We start from the raw sequence: 18,654 nt of genomic DNA, 5'->3' as shown, positions 1-18,654 counted from the left end.
AAACAAAAGAAAAATGAGTTATCTAGGACATATTTACAGAGAAGAAAAATATAACTTTTTACTACTTATAGTGGAAGGAAAAGTAGAAGGAAAAAGAGGTCCAGGAAGAAGAAAATGCTCCTGGCTGAAGAATGTAAGAGACTGGACATGCATGGGCACACATTCGATACTAAGAACAGCTCAAGATAGACATCAATTTGCTATAGTTGCAGCCACCCTTCCGTAATGAAGAAGGAATATTAAGCTACAAGTGCGAGAAATTTTATTTTTTTTTTTTCGGTATTGACAAGTGGTAAATAAAAGTTCAGTAATTAAAAATAGGTATAAAAATAAGATTAGGCTTAATCGACAAAGTGCGTAACTCCACTTTTTTAACAAAATTACATTTTTGTGCCATCTAGTAGAAAATATTATAACGCATACACTAGAAAAGTCCATAAATCCAAGATTAAATTGTTTGCCTTGCAATATCTTAAGTAGAAAACGGCGTATCTCCTTTCCCGCCCTATTGAGTCAGCAAACTTCGTAAATCCATCAGTTTGTTACGAAGTGTCAATGTGTGCACGTGTATATTGAATTATATAATAATTAGAACGGAGTTGGAACTCTAAAGCCCATTTATATAAAGTTTATAGAAACGACTACTGCAAAACACACAATCATACACCTGTATCAATTGACACATTCCATAAGGAATTCGATAAGCAACGGCTGTCACTTTATCAACCGAAAAAGGATCTATGCGACAAATTTGTCGCTTATCAAACAGGCAATTCAACAAAAGATGAATACAATGAACACATAACACTAAAAAATGAAGCAAGAAATGAAAAGAGTGTAGATAAGGAGTCTCAACATGAAGTTTTAACAATGGATCTTCAATCAGTTTTGCTCTCTCCAAAATCTAATGTTTATGCGCTTTATTACAAGACCAAACTTATAGTCCATAATTTCACACTATTTGACATTAAGCGCAAACAAGGCTACTGTTACCTTTGGAATGAGAGTGGGGGCGGATTGACAAGCAACGAATTTACAAGTATAATAATTCATTTTTTGGAGGGACATGTGAAAGAACATCAATTAGAAAATCAAAGTAACATTAACATTATACTATGGAGTGACGGCTGCGGTTATCAAAATCGAAACATTACTTTGTCAAATGGTCTATTTAATTTTGCACTGGAAAAGGGTGTAAGTGTGATACAGAAATATTTACATAAGGGCCATACTCAAATGGAAGTGGACAGCGTTCATTTCGTTATCGAAAGAAAGATTCGAAACAAGAAAATCAATATTCCCGCAGATTACGTATTTATCTGCAAAGCAGCATGTCAAAAAGCTCCTTACAGAGTTGAATACCTTATGCACGACTTCTTCAAAAAATATGATGAATTGAAATATTTTAAATCCATTAGACCAGGAAAAATCTCTGGACAATTGGTAATCGACCTAAAAGCATTGAAATATTCCAACGATGGAGTGTTTTTTAAACTTCGACATTCAGAGAAAGATTGGCAAACTCTTCCAATAAGACTGAACATAAGCAGCATTCAAACAACTAATACGGATAATATACCGGCATTACACAAACAAAGACTAAAAATTCAAGCAGAAAAATATGCACACCTCCAACAACTTAAGACGAGCATGGAAAGCGATTATCACGATTTCTATAATAATTTACCTCATCATTAGTTAATTCTTTTTAGTTTTTAAGTTTTCTTAATGTTCTACTTTTTCATCCTTTTTAGTTTTTAAGTTCATAACTCTTATACTTTCATGAATAAACATGTTTTTATGTTGATTTTTATTGCATAATGTTTCATTTTAAATGGTAAGAAAAATGAGTATCTCCAATTTTTAAGCTAAAATACAAAAAGGCAAACTGCGTATCTCCATTTTTTTTTAATTCTTGCGATTTAAGTTAAAATATTAGAAAAGTATCTAATACTTTCCACCTTTATGATATTTTCCAATCAACAAAAACAATAACTATGGTCAACGTAAATACAAGTCGTTTTTAAATCGTTTTTTGTGTCTCCTGTAAAATATGTATGAAAGGAATTACGCACCATGCCGATTAAGCCGACGATAAGCAAATATTATATAATTTTATAAAACGTATTCTTTGCGCCTATCCAATTTAGCAAATTGGAACCAGTGTAACCAAATGTAAACCAGTTAACCTTTCCTCCGAAGTTCTATTTCTAAGCCAAGTCTTTAGACGCTTAAGCGTAGAAAAACTACGCTCTGGTGTTGCTGCACTGACTGGCAGTGTAATTAATATTAATATATGAATATCGCAGTTTTCTAATACTTCCAAAATAGAATCAGGAAGTTTTCCATTATTGTGCACGACTCTTTTCCACTTTTGAACCCACAGTGAAAACTCTTGTTCTACTGTGGAATATGCAGTAGATGGTCCAATAATATCCTGGAAGGTGTCAACAATTTTTTTAATGCAACTTTATCTTCTGGTGTGTTATCAGTTTTAGGTAAAACAACTCCTAGATTAAATAGATTCATAACTTTCGGTGAAAGTCGTTCTTCTAAATCAGTTATTGAGAGATTAAATAAGATATTGTCTAAAAGGGGTAAATAAATAGATCTTCGGAAATATTCTTCGCAAGAGTTATCAGGTTGGTGTTAACGACAGTTTTGATGAGAAACTATAGAAGGCATCTTCAATTCAATGCCTAGTTGTTCAGCTATTTCCTTTAATTCATAGTAAACTTTGCTAAAAACAGATTCAGCATTTGATCTTTTATTTAGATGAATGCATTTAGTGTCCTCTATGGCCTCTATCTATAGATTCAAATCTAATGTTGGTGACTGGAGAAGACGACTAAGTGATACAGTTGTACCTAAAACATCACTAAGACAAATTACTGAAATATATAATACTGTATATTTATATAATATATTTATATAATAAATAAAAAATAACAGTAGGTTATTATTTTTTTTTTACATTTGATCGGATTTTTTGTCCGTTATATCCGAAGTCCGTTAAATAGAGTCCCTTATATCGAGGTTTTACTGTACTAGAAAGTAAGTAATTAACTACATGTTTGCATATATATTAGTCAAAATTTTACCTTAGGTTTTTATTAATTTAATGGAATTACTTGCTTTTAGGTTTACCGAAGATGAACTGATTAGTCTAAAACGTTTTGAACTTGATCCTTTTGGATTTTAAAATTTAATTTTTAAATTAAATTTACCAATTACAACAGAAGTGTTTTACTTCGATTTTCGAGGTTTTTAACTATATGGTATACACCCAACTTCTGATTATCCCTTTTTAATAATACCTATTATCTTCACAGTCTAATTCTCAAAGTCTAGCTTAGGTGTGTTTTCAATAATATTTTAGCACCAATAATCTTAACTACTTAGGTATTTTTATGTCTTATATTAACAAATTAAGGGTTTGCCTAGATTATTAAGTATATACACTCAGGTGCAAAAAAAGAAAAACATTGATAATAAATCAATATCTAGTGTTTCCCCCAAGGGCCCTTATAACAGCCTGTACACGTCTAGGCATTGAGGTAATTAACCTCTGGATATCAAATTTATCCAATTGGTCCCATATTTCTTGAAGAGCCGCTGTAAGTTCAGCCAAGTTGTTTGGACGGGGTACTCGTGCTCAAAGACGTCTTCCCATCATATCCCATAGATGTTCTATGGGATTGAGATCGGGACTGTAAGCTGGCCAATTCGTACGGACAATTCCCACCTCCTCTATATATTGGTTGACGATTCTAGCACGGTGAGGACGCGCGTTGTCGTCCATAAAAATAAAATTAGGTCCAATGAAAGTAGCAAAAGGTACCACATGCTGATCTAAAATACTTGTTATGTATCTTGCAGCAGTCATAAAACCTCTATCTACAATAACTAAATCAGTATGGGCTTCTGAACTGATACCAGCCCAAACCATAACGGAGCCGCTCCCCCCCCCCCCGATAACTTATTCTTTCTGCAATATTACAATATCGCTCTCCGTGTCTTCTCCAAACCCTTTCTCGGCCGTCAGACAAAATCTGGACTCATCTGAGAACAATACATTGCTCCAATCTGCATCACTCCAGTTGTCATGTTCTCTTGCAAAAGCAAGACGAGCTCTGCGATGTTCTATGGATAGTATTGGAGATAGGGCTGACCTTCTTGATAATAAATTACCTTCTACAAGTCGTCGACGAACTGTCCATCTGCTTACATCCACATTTCTCACTTCGCTCAGACGATTTGCCAGTTCAACCGAAGTTAGATGCCGATTTCTCAAACATGATGAGACCAGAAATCGATCATTTCTTTCGGATGTTACCCTTCTACGACCTGATCCTGGTCTTCTTCTGAAGTTACTGGTGTCGCTAAAACGCCGAACTGCTCTTTGAACCGAAGATCGACTAACACCCAACATTTCAGCTGCATAATATTGACTACGACCATCTTGAACTAAAGTCACCGCCCTTGCAGCATCTGTCGGAGTTAGAGACATTTACGAAGGATAATTAAATAAAAATATAACAAGTTTTGAAAATAAAATCACTACACTAGTATGGTTGTTAAATTAAAAACAACATTCAATAAATATCTACTTGCTTCAGACCCTTTTTGACAAAAACCTGAAATACCAATTTGTTTTAAGAAATATAAAAAGCAATATTAAAAATATTATTTTATTTCTCGTATACGAGGGTACACCTAAATTTACATATGTAATTTAATATCTCTAAAATTATACAACTTCAAATAAATAAGAAATAAGGAATGGATCGATTTTTTTGCATCTGAGTGTATATATATATTTTTTTTTTGAAAAATTATTTTTGATTTAATATTTTTTTGATGCAATTAATGTTTGGCTCAAACAACCACATAAATTATATCAGTTAGGTATAGGGTATGGGGAATATTTAAGAAATAATAAAGTACCTACCATAAAATGCCAATTTATTACAATTCTAAAATACTGGCTGTTCCATTAAAAAAAACTCTGTAAATACTCATTTTAAGTTTAATGAACCCTTTTATATCAAAATTAAATATTTCGCCATGTTAATAATTTTAGACAATAATAGATTAAATTAAAAATCTTTTGAACAGAAATAGATTTTTTGATGTCAAATCTCTACAATTCTACAGGATAATAATATAATTTTGCTGCGAAATTGATAAAAAACGTAATAGTCTTTAAAACTATCTCGCATAACAGTGCAAGATTTAAATTTCAAAACGAGAACATCAAGAAGAATTCAAAAATGTAAAAATATATAAGGTGTGCTATTAAAAGATAACTTTGCTCCATGCTGTCAAAATGGGTTACCCTGTATATTTGAAAATATTTTTAAAGTATGGTCTTATCTTTGCTCTAACTTTTACCTAATTAATTCTCTCTCGCGTCTCTTACGACAAATGAGTAGCTGTACTTCCTCACACTACTGCTGCACCCTGTATGTCCAAGATACGGTATTTTCCTGGATTTGATTTACTGATGAACGAGTAGCTTCTGCTCTATTGGGAACTGCTTTATTTGTCTACTTAGCCGTCCACGGTATTTTTAATGTTCGTCTATACAACTTGTAGCGTTTTAAATTTGTTAATATTTAATATCTATATAATAATATAAATTCTGTTTTAAGTTTTGTAGTACACCCCTGAGTTGTTTATTTGCGTTTGTCTCTTATAAAGGAATTTTAAAACGATAAATATATTATGGCATTTTAAGTTGAGATTCTAAATATCAAGTTTTGTATTCAATTGTTTTTATGGTTGAAAACGATTTGTTTACATTCGGGTCCCCTAATATTCCGGTTGAACAAGAGGTTCTTAGAAAAAATATTGCAAGTCAGGTATTCAATTTTTCTAAAACGTAATAAAGCTGCGAATATTTCAAGGTTGGTACGAACGAGTGTCGAGGGGTATTATTTTTGTTTTAAGTTTGTTGGCACAACTGGTTCCGGAGACGTAAGGGGAATTTATTTGGCGTTGAATTTTTAAAATGTAAGAGAGATAAGGAGTCAAGCAAGAGATTTCAAACGAGAACGACGTTTGGCGGATTTTGAATCCAGAGCCACTTCTTTGTGTGTAATGTCTTAAGACCGGTTAAGGTGATAATACTCTTTGCATAATGGCAGTTTAGAACAGAGTAATCATCATAAGATTTGTGCAGTACACCGGAACTGGAGAAATTTTGGAAAATTATTATATAGGATGTCTCATTAGCTTTGTTGTCGTTTGCCTGCTTGATCCAACCCCATCTACGTCAGATCTTCATTCCTGAGTATTGGAAATGGTTTCCTTTTTGTTCCAGTTGAGAGTTTTGTCCTTGCAGCTCCAATCCCAGAGATAGCAAGTTTTTCAAAGTTAAGTGGCAAAGTGTGTGAATTAAGGTAATAATTAACATTTTAATTTTTCCAAATTAAATAGACCTTATTTTTGATAATTGATAATTGCTTTCGTTAAAGTAAAAGAATTTGTAATATTTAAAGTTTTGTTTTTGTTAGAGGCATAGTCAACAAAATGTCATAATTTATTCAGTCTGACAATGTTATGTTGACACATGACATTTTGGTTTAAATCTGCTGTTGTAAAACAATTTTAATTTGATTATGTTATAGAAAAGATATTTCATATATAAGGTTAAATTTTAAGATATTTTCATAAACAAGGATATCCTTAATTTTTTAATAATCTAATTTGGCCATATTAATAAATAACCTAGGAACCATTTCGAAGATTTTTGTAGCAATCTCCTTTTTAAACAGATAAGCACGTAAGTTTTTGTTAATTTTGTTATTATGTTATTTAGTATGCTTCTTGTGCAATCCGTATTTTTGATAACTGTTTGTATGAGACAAAAATAAACGTTTGATCTGTTTCTCTGATCTATTTTGTTTGTGTTTATTATAAAAAATCTCCTAACCCTTGAACGGATTCTTGATTTTAGTGAAGAAGAAATTTTCTCTTTTTCCAGCAGGAAGTTTTCTTCGAAGCGGCGTCCGAATAAAAATAGCTAGAGGTAACCTTGTCTGCCATGTCTTGTTTCGTTTTTGTTCCAGGAGATTTATGTAAGTATCCCTTTATTTCATTTTTTTGTAGCTGCCCCAATCCAACCCCCCTGTCATTTACTTACCCACGACCCCAGCTCTCCAGCTAACCCCTGAGTGCCGTTAGCATACGTATCGATTTGTTTTTCTTGCCCTTTCTCAACCCCTTTAGTTTCTGTCCCCAAGTTTCTACCCCCATAATCTCCAAAATATATCGTTACAAACTACATTTTTTCAAAAGCCTTCAAAATAATAGTAGATATTTTTAAAGTCCATGCTTCGACACTTTGAAGTTTCGAAATATTGTTAAAGAGTGATCCCATTTTTTTAAAAAGTTGCACGATCCATCTCAATTCTACATTTTATCTCTTTATCTGGATCTAATTGTTTGGTAATATAACAACCTAGATATTTAAAATTGAATACTCTTTGTATTGGTTGTCCCTCTATTTTCAACTGTATAGTTTGATAAGGAAAGCGACTAAATACCATGTATTTTGTTAATTTTTAGTCCCATTTCTCGTCCCACTGTATTAATGGACTTTAAGAGACATTGCAATATATTTAATTTATCGTTCAATATAGCTGGATTTATCAGTATTCCATTAATTTTGACACCATATTTCAAGTTGGCAAAGCAAGTTTAAGCATAGCTCTATATAATAAAAAAATACAAAATATATTTTCTATTTTATTAACAAAAATAATATCTTTACAAAAATTGTAACAGAATCGTCAGTGTAAATAATTCCGAGGTAGGGATTCCAGGTATCTTACAAAATAAGATGATGCTAAAAAATAAAAAACAATTTAAAAAAATATTTGTACTTATAAATCAAAAATCTTTAGAGTTGTTAAGCAAAAACAGGTCATATTTTTCTTTAAAAGGTATTATGGTTTTAACTGTAAATCAACTAATGAGATATTTCCATTTCGATTTCTCACTGAGACTATAATAACTCAATAAAAAATCGATATTAAGCATCATTTTAATCCTACTGTTGGTGCCATTTTGTAAGGAAATAATCGGAAATCAGCTTGCAGTGAGTGTTTTTAGAGAGAATATAGAAGTCTGCTAAGGAAAAAAATAGGAATAGAGTAAGGATGATCTGTAATAAAAGGGAGTGTGATTTAAAAAAGAACAGTGTAGGAGACAAAGAACAAAACTATGTCGAACAGTGGATGAAATATGGCATAATGGATTGATAAAATATCAGATTAGAGGAAATTGTTAGCATTTTTTTAAATATATTGGGATATCACTTCACTGGTTATATCTCCCCGCTGTGAATATATTCTAAAATGAAAAAAAAAATGTGTGCAAAGAAAAAGATGAATTGTTTAAAACAATAAGTCGCTTCAGAATATCATGTACAAAATAATTAAAATTTAATTGCAAAACAATTCACTTAGTACAAGTATATAATTTTAAAAAATAGTTATTAAAAGATAATAAAGCTATAAATAAAAATATATTATTTTTCTATTACAATGAATAAAAGATTGAAAATAATAAAAAGGGACTGATAAAATTGATGAATACGCATAAATACCCAGCAAAAAAATGGAAGGAATATTAGAATGTTATTCCAATGAACAAACAATCGATTACATATGTTAATTTATAAATTGTAATAATTATTAAGGTCTAAATTTTGATATTATTTTGAATTCCTGCATTTTATAAAGAGTATATAAATGATAGTTTTTACATAAAATAGGGTTGTTGTTATTATTTTTGTTATTATTAAGGAATAAAACGACCGACTTAACTCAACAATATATTAAAGCAAGAATTGTAACCAAATTAAAAGATAACTGAGCACTATCAGAGGCAGCAAGCATAAGCAGAACCACAGTTTCTCTATTAATAAAAAATGGAGGGAACAAGAAACTCTCGAAAGAAAGCGAGGGTCTGGAAGACCAAAACTATACTAAATTTAGATATGTAAAAATAAAATTAATATTTTGTAATATCTAAATCAGCATTGATAACAGCTTGTTGTCTTCGCTCCATCTGTGTGAAAGGAACTGTGAAATTGTCTTCTTCAGAGAGCTCTTCCCAAACCTGTTGTATACCGTGCCACAGCTCTTCAGCATTTTGGGGTATAAAATTACGCCGATACAACCGTTTTATAATAACCGCCCCAACAATATCGATTGGGTTTAAATCTGGACTGTGGCAGGGCCATGATAAGGTTTCGATGTTGTTATTCTGGAGCCACTGGTTTATTATATTTGCAGTGTAAACAGGACAATTATTTTGTTGGAGGATAAAATTATTTTATACTTGATTTTGTAGCTGATGGTTTAAAACAAATATAAGAGCTTGTTTTTTGCTGCAGTTCGGTACCTAAAACGCGATGCTTTAATTCTGCTCCAAGTTGTTGTCTTTCTTCCCGGAAACTGTTACATAATTTCTGCAGTTTTCGCATCTTCAAAAGGATTCTCTTCTAATCTCCCCAAAAGCGTACGTTCTTTATGAGCGGTAGATATTTTTGGTCTTCCAGAACTTTGCTTTCTTTCGAGAGTTTCTTGTTCTCTCCATCTTTTATTAATATTAAAAAATTGTGTTCTGCTTACGTTAAAATGGTTCGCTACGGCAGATAGTGACCAACCATCTTCTAATTTCGTTACAATTCTTGCTTTTAGTTCTTTGCTAGCATATGGAGCCATTTTTTGAGGTTGAACAGAATAAGTTATCTAACAAATTTTAAGATTTGGCAGTGACAGTGACAGTATGTAAATAATAAGTATTTATCCTTCAAAATACACTGCTCAATTTTCTACATAATACGCTTTAAGAGTCGTATCAGTTTTTTTAGGAACCAGCTGTATATAATTCCATTCATACAGTGTGTAAAAAAATAAATTCATTATTTAGGTTACTGTACATATTTATAAAAAATCCCGAAACACGTCAAATTTAAATTATAACTTGACATTCTTTAACGTGAAAATGCAACCCCTACTTTCAACCCCCTTAGAATGACAGGTACAACCCCCAATTTTTAAAATAGGAAGTATAGGCTTGTGATATATCGTTTGAAAGGTCTTTTCATTCTCCATTCAAAAATGTTGTCGCTTTCAAGTTTATTAAGATTAATTACGATAAAATAAATTAAAATCATGTGGTTACCGAAATTCGCTAAAATATACTCAAAACTTATTTCCCGTTTAGGTCTTGATAACGAGAAAGTGAACAAAAACCATAGCAATGTGGTTTTTAGATGGTAACCATTAAAAAACTTTAAAGAATTTCCGTGGCAACGTTATTTTAACACGCATTAGTAAATTGTTTTATTTAAGTTGTCAGTATTTTAATTTAAGTAAAAAGTTCGTTCATTTCAATTCTGAAAAATGGTTAGATTAACGGAAATGCATAAAATAACAGTTTTACAAATGATTGGTTACGGAGATAACACCCGAACACAACAGGAAGTAACTCGCCTATTTCATAAGAAATTTCCTAATTTACCTCCTATATCCCAAGGAACAATAAGTAAAATAGAGAAGCAGTTTCGCGAGTTTGGTCATGTAAGGCAGATAAAAAAAGCAGCTGCCAATGCACTGAGTGATGAACTCAAATTAGATGTGTTGCTTGAGTTTCAGGAAAATCCACATACATCGAGTAGACAGGCATCCACTACATTCAATGCTAGCCATACATCGATAGTAAACATATTAAAAGAAAATAAATTGCATCCCTATAAGATGATACCTACTCAGGAGCTCATGGAAGACGATTTTGATAGGAGAACTTTTTTTGTGAGCAAATGATTGACATGTTGTATAACAATATTATCCAATTAGAAGACGTTATGTTTTCTGATGAGTGTACTTTTTCACTTAACGGTCATGCTAATCGGCAAAATTGCCGCTACTGGGCCACGGAAAATCCTCACTGGATTAGAGAAGAACACACTCAATACCCTCAAAAGGTTAATGTTTGGGCAGGGATTGTAGGAAACAATATCATTGGTCCCTTTTTCATTGAGGGCAACTTGAATCGCAACAATTATTTGGCACTACTTCAAAATGATGTCATTCCAACGTTGGCAAATTTATATCCTGATCCAGGAAACCCTCAAGTTCCAGCAAATACGATATGGTTTCAGCAGGATGGAGCACCACCACATTACCAACTTAATGTCCGGCAGTACCTCGATAAAATATTTCTCAATCGGTGCATAGGGAGGCGAGGATCGATTGAATGGCCAGCGCGATCACCTGATCTTACATTATTAGATTTCTTTTTATGGGGATATGTAAAGAGCCATGTGTACAAAACTAAACCTTCTGATTTAAATGACTTAAAAGAACGAATAGCGCTTGCGATTAGGTCGATCACGCCTGTTATGTTAAATAATGTTAGAAGACAGTTTTATTTGAGATTAGGATGTTGCCAAGACGTTCGCGGTGAATATTTTGAACATCTACTTCATTAACATTCATAGTTCTTTTTCGTGTTCTACATTTTATTACGTTTTGCATTACATTTTAGTTTTTGATTGTATTGTAGCGAATTTCGGTAACCACATGATTTTAATTTATTTTATCTTAATTAATCTTAATAAACTTGAAAGCGACAACATTTTTGAATGGAGAATTAAAAGACCTTTCAAACGATATATCACAAGCCTATACTTCCTATTTTAAAAATTGGGGGTTGTACCTGTCATTCTAAGGGGGTTGAAGGTAGGGGTTGCATTTTCACGTTAAAGACTGTCAAGTTATAATTTAAATTTGACGTATTTCGGGATTTTTTATTAATATGTACAGTAACCTAAATAATGAATTTATTCCATTTGGCTTTTACACACTGTATAATTCATCATATTCAATATCCTCACATTGAAGATTTCAGTAATAAACAGTAAGGAAGAAAAAATATAATATAAATATTGTTTACAATATTTTTAATATTTACCGTAGGACTCGTAGTGAAGACACACTTTTGCATATTATATAATTTGTCGACCAATTTGGAATCTAAAACAAAATTTCAACATTAGCTTATATATATATATATATATATATATATATATATATATATATATATATTATACTAATTATAATTTCCTCATTCAAATATTCACAGACAAGTATGTCATCTTTATATTTAAAACCGTCTAAGAGTTTATTTGTGGTTAGGAATATTAAACATTATGGTATGGTAATATACCATATACCATGATACCATAATGGCATTACAGCAACTTATAAAAGAAATATGGACACAGAAATCCCTCCCCAATGATTGGAATATTGGAATACTTTGCACCATTCACAAAAAAGAAGATATCTTTTAATGCTCTAACTACAGAGGAATTACGCTTCTAAATGCAGCGTATAAAATATTTTACTATTAGTACTATGTCGCTGTATGGCACCAAATTATGCAAAATGGATAGTAGGAAAATATCAGGCTGGTTCAATTCATCAGATTGCAATCCTAAAACAAAGAAAGAGCTAAGAATGCCAAATCAGTTGGTAAATTTAACAAAACTAGCATTTGAAAAAGTTGAATGTAGAGTACGAATTCAGGGGGAACTGTCTGAACCTTTTAAAACAAATAACGGGCTGCGCCAAGGAGACCCTCTCTCCTGTATACTGTTCAATCCGGCTCTGGAAAAAGTAATACGTATATCACAAATTAGAACGCTTGGTTCAATATATAATAAATCAGTGTAAATCCTTACCTATGCTGATGATATTAATATTATTGGGAGAACGGAAAACGCTGGACGAAAGGCCTGTGTAGCATTAAAATAAGCACGCAACCACAAATCCCACGACCACTCGTTATAGAAAACTGCACCATCGAAGCAGTGAACGAATTTGTATACCTGGGAGCGCTCCTTAACATTGAAAATTATACTACCGCACAATTTGCATGGCTAACAGATGCTATTTTGGGCTCAATCTCCTTAAATCCACAATTATATCGAGAATTACAAAAATAAAACTTTTCAAAACAATAATACGCCCAGTCCCAACATATGGTTCAGAGAACTGGACTCTAACAAAAAGTAATGAAAACATGTTAGGATGTTTCCAAAGAAAAGTACTAAGGTGAGTCTATTGAGCAGTGAATGACAATGGAATGTGGAGAAGACGATACAACTTCGACCTTTATAGAATATACCAGGAACCAGATATCGTAAAACATATGAGTATTAAAATAGGAGGTCTGACGTGGATAGAGAAAAACACTCCTTGATAGACCCATTGGTCATTGAAGAAGAGGAAGACCCAGAACAAGGTTACTTGATATCATCGATGAAGACATGAGAAATATGGGAATACGTGCTTGACGGAGGAAGGCGATAGATAGGGACGACTGGAGAGAAATTCTTGAGGAGGCTAGCACCCTCACAGGGTTGTAAAGCCAGAATGATGATGACAATAAACATTAAGATTTAGTGTCATCCAATGTCGTTTCTTTAATTTCAGTAATTTGTGTAAATAATGTAAATAGAACATGTGTTAATAAATCTTTAATTGCAGAAACTCAAATGTATTACTAAGCATCAAAAGGAAACTTCTTCTTTTTCTTCTCAGATTCACGATGGTATCAAATCACCACAGTGGCGGTTCTAGAATTTGCCTTGGAACGGGGGAACTTCAAATAAAACATCAACACCAAAAGACATAAAAAAGATAAACCAAAACTACATAAAAGACATAAATAATAACTTATATGCATTGAGTCCCATTCATTTTCCCAACTAGCGGGTTTATTGAGTTAAATTTGTCTGTCTGTGGTGTAAGTTTCATGTCAGCTAATATACTTTTATGTTTTTGGACCTTGTTTGGGGGTGAACATTTCCTCAATTCCCCCCGTGTATCCTCCACTAGATCACCATCAATTTCCATCAAAGGCAATATGACACCCTGACGCTATATATTCAGAAAGTAGTGGAGCCTCATCATATTTCATAGCTAAACACCATTCAAAATCCAATTTTTTAGCCATATGTCAAGACAATACCAGACCGCATATTGCCAGGAAATATTTATCCTTTACGGATCAAAGAACATCAACCATTTAGCTTGGCCACCAGGATCGTCTGATCTGTCTCCAGTTAAACATGTCTGGGACATGATAGGACGTATGCTCTTGAACACCCTCCACAGACTTTAGCAGCTATTACTTACGAAGTTGTAGTAGTCAGGAATGAGATACACCAACAGGATATCAACCACTTCACCAGAATGATGCCCAGGTGTGTCCATGAGTGTATAAGAACTCGTGGATCCTCAATACATTATTGAACCACCATCTGCAGTGCAGTAAGTAGACGAATCATGCTGAAAAATTAATCATTTTACTAGTAAGGGGTACTGAAAATTGTTAAAATTGGATAAATATGTCCAGGTGTTTACCTTTTTTTGTCACTCAGTATATAAATATAAATACAATTACTATAAAGCTTACCCTTTTGCTTGTCAAAGCATCCCTTGAGGACTCCTCGTGCCGTAGCTTTGATTGCTTCTGGAGCTAGTTTTTCAATTATTTCATAATCCAAGTCCTCGTCTTTAATCTAAAATAATCTAATTTAAAAGATGTGCAATCTCCAATTAAATAATAGTAAAAATAGGTTAAAATAAAACAAAAACTAGTATCAATGTAATCATATCACCAACATCTTGTTCTAGAAGAATATTTTGTAGCTAGGAAAACTAAAAATGGAAGAACTGTCTATTAAATATTGCCGTGTTTTCCTTTTTTTAATTAGTCTTTGTATTTGGCTTGATTATCTTGCAATGTTTCCAAGAATTGTATCACGGACTTGTCTTCCAACCGTGGTTTAAACAAATAATCATATTTTTCTCTAGTTTTTTTTTTAACTGCTGGTTTCTTCTTATTGTATTTTCCTATTTGAAACCAATTTATTATGCTTTTTTTTATCAATTTCATTTTTGTACTTTTTTGTTTTTGTTTCTTATTCGTGTATTATTATTTCTTCTTATTACATTAATAAAGTATCTTATTTTATGGTAATAAACAAAATATAGATAAAATACTCACAACTTTAGCGCCGTTGTAGATGCAGAACAGGTAATTCTGAAATATAAAAATAAAATGGTTAGCAATTTATTAAAGGAATATATATATATATATATATATATATATATATATATATATATATATATATATATATAATCTAGGGGATGAAAACAAAATGTGAGATTACAGAAGGATTTCAAATAATTTATTTCAAATATTTTTAATAAAAAGTTATAAACAAGTGTCAAACAAAAAGCTAATTTATTGCCCCTCAACTCCCAACAAAGTAGTCTTTAGCTTAAGTTCGTATAGAGTATGACCTCCACGGTTGTTGATTACTGTCCTACATCTGTAACGCCAATCATGATTAGATGGCCAATGTATTGCCTGGGGTATTCTGTTCTGCTCCATTGAAATGCCCTCAAACAGTTGCTGTCTTGTATTGAACACTATATTTTGTTTTAAAACGCGTCTGCTCAATATGTCCCATACATGCTCAATTGGGTTTAAATCTGGTAATTATGCAGGCCATGGTAAAACCTCAATTTCGTGCATTCAACCCCAAATGCGTCATTGTCGTGCAATAATTGAAATTGGAGACCAGCTTGTTATGCAAAGGGTACAACAATAGGTTCAATAATAATAACGCGGTAGTCTGTTACATTTAGAAACCGTTCCAGAAAAACTAGATTGGTTCTTTCACCAAGAGTGTTGCCACCCCATACCATTATACTACAGCCTTGCTGTTTATAAACCTCCTGCACGGTGGTCGATCGTTCAGCATTGCCAGATTTGTATGGAGCAGAAGTGTGGACACTAAAAGTATCAAGTATAAATAAAACTAAACCATTGGAAATGTGGATTGGAAATTAACAAAATAGGTTGCTTGGTTAAAAATCATTCGTGAATGGACTGAGATATCAAATGCAGGACAATTATTCCATGTGGCAGAAGATCGAGAAGCCTTCCCAAAGGTGATCGCCAACGTCGGATAACTCTGATATGGCACGTGAAGAACAAGAAGTGCCCACTGAAGTCGATGAGCACGATTTCCTCTGGATAACAGAGGCACTCTCACAGGTCTTCGAGCATTAAACCCTACTTCATGCAGTTTATTTCTAATAATTTAGCCACTTACAAATACCTGATTGTCTCTTACAGCCTCATTTGTACTTGTGATGCAGTCAATGCAGTAACTTTCGGGAAAACGTTAAGTCAAGGATCGGCTTGAGATGGTATAAGCCAGTTTGGTGTAGAACTTTATTCTAAATGTGAAATTTTCGGTGATAGGCTGTCACCTTCATCAGCACCTAAATGGAAAACTTATTTAGTACAAATGGTGGAAGTTAACATTTAAAAACCTACATTGAAAATGTTCAGTTGGTCCTAGTGGTGAAGAACACTGTCATAAATATGTTAAAAATATTAAAAAATACATTTAAAATTTTCAATAAATGCATTATAACACAAAAGGGTATTTTTACAAATACAGCACAAAAATTTGTTTAATATTTTTAACATATTTATGACAGTGTTCTTCACCACTAGGACCAACTGAACATTTTCAATGTAGGATTTTAAATGTTAACTTCCACCATTTGTACTAAATAAGTTTTCCATTTAGGTGTTGATGAAGGTGACAGCCTATCAACGAAAATTTTACATTTAGAATAAAGCTCTACACCAAACTGGCTTATACCATCTCTAGCCGATCCTTGACTTGACGCTTTCCCGAAAGTTACCTACCAAAGAATTGTATTCTTATCGTCGTTATATACACATATATATATATATATATATATATATATATATATATATATATATATATATGCAAAAGATTAAAACTTTTAATTATTATTGTATGGCATTGGAGCACAAATTAGTCAAACCTTCTGCGTTTGAATCGGTATCAATACTCTATAGTCCTTGTATAGAAAAAAATGCAAAAACCTATTTCTTTCTAAAAAAACACAGAAGTTAAAACACTTCACACTTGTACTGTGGTATAAAAACATATAGGTAGTTAAAAGTTTATAAAAAATGTCGTCAGAATTTAAATACTAGCATAACGTTTTCGATTAAAATTTATCCATTGTCATCGACCTAAAGTCACAACATAATCAAAATGTAACATTTGGAATGATGTAAACCCATATAGGAGGTCACACATATAACTTTATTGTTAGCTACAATTACACAAGGCACTGAGGATGTTCTGTTCAGATCGAAAACGTTATGCTAGTATTTAAATTTTGACGACACTTTTTATAAAGTTTTAACTATATGTTTTTATACCACAATACCAATGTGAAGTATTTTAACTTCTGTGTTTTTTTAAACGATCGTATACAGCCAACTACGGGGTTTTTCCCATTAATTCTATTTCTTTCTCTCTCACTAAGTCTTTTCCCACATTATAACTAAAAACGCATTTGAATAACCAAAGTAGTAAAAATATCAGAATATCAGAATATGTAATAAATATAAAAAGGGATAATTAATCAATATAAGGTACATGCCTCCTAAAGGCGGGAAGTCCTTAAATAAGAGATCCTGGCCTATACAGGAAAACGTAATGGGTATAGAGTAATACTGGTTGCACTGGTGGTGTGATGGTCAAATAATGCAGGAAATATTCCTGATAGAAAAGGCCTTCATGCATGAAATGTTCGACACTCTTTACAGTCCATAATAATGAAAAGACCTTCTCCAATATAACAGAAATTATATTAAAATGATAGCATTTCCTGAAGTAAAATGTTCCGGAAACAAACAAAGAAATTAAATCTGAAATTATGGTTAAAACATTACAGATTAAAAGACCTTCATTTCTGTGGTTACATATCACCTTTTGAATGACAGCAACCAGCAGATCGCATGAAAAACAGATATCAATAAATATAAATATACTTATTTTCTAAAAATATTTACTGAATTATTAACTTACCTTGGATTTATCATCACCGGTGAATACTCCTGCCTTTAGCTTTCCAATTTCTTCTTCAGAAATACTAGCTTTAGTGCTACATGCGACATGTAAATCTTTGGCTAATTTTGCTAGCTCTCCTGTTGGCTAAAACAATGACTTGTTTATATATATATATATATATATATATATATATATATATATATATATGAATGGAGCTTACCTCTATTGCTGATGTAAAATGTGCTACTAGAGCAACAACACAGAATAAAGCTACCAGTCTGAACATTTTGGAAATAATGTAAATTTTTAGAATTGCAAATTTATTTTATATATGTTTGACTGATAAAAAAAACTGATCATAGGCGGCGATTACTTTTTATTTCTATTAAAACAATTTACTGAAAACAAACAGATTTACAAAGAAACAGACGCTCATATGGCTTTCACTGATCTTGAAAAAGCATATGATAGAGTTTCTCGAGACATTCTGTGATGAGCGCTTAATAAAAAAAGAGTTCCCGGTGAATATATTAAGATTGGAAAAAACATGTATGAGAGAGTAACAACTCGTGTTAAGACAGGTATGTGTGAGAGACTGATAAATTTCATGTCAAAGTAGGATTACACCAAGACGCACTGCTTAGCCCTTA

The 18,654-nt window shown here is 32.3% G+C and overlaps 1 protein-coding gene across 1 annotated transcript; it reads right to left on the bottom strand.

The window, feature by feature from the left end:
* Positions 1-7,739: 7,739 nt before the first annotated feature.
* On the bottom strand, positions 7,740-18,307 carry LOC140443269 (pheromone-binding protein-related protein 6-like). Its single transcript, XM_072534416.1, has 6 exons — positions 18,225-18,307; positions 18,023-18,148; positions 15,097-15,132; positions 14,503-14,608; positions 11,992-12,053; positions 7,740-7,852 (listed from the first exon to the last, which is right to left on the bottom strand). Exons 1-6 carry the CDS (start codon positions 18,288-18,290, stop codon positions 7,835-7,837), a joined length of 414 nt encoding a protein of 137 aa, XP_072390517.1. The 5' UTR covers positions 18,291-18,307; the 3' UTR covers positions 7,740-7,834.
* Positions 18,308-18,654: the final 347 nt, after the last annotated feature.

Source organism: Diabrotica undecimpunctata, chromosome 6 (genome assembly GCF_040954645.1).
Source record: "Diabrotica undecimpunctata isolate CICGRU chromosome 6, icDiaUnde3, whole genome shotgun sequence".
Taxonomy (NCBI): Eukaryota; Metazoa; Arthropoda; class Insecta; order Coleoptera; family Chrysomelidae; genus Diabrotica; species Diabrotica undecimpunctata.
The sequence above is the reverse complement of the archived record's forward strand: the minus strand, read 5'-3'. Positions and strand labels throughout refer to the sequence as shown.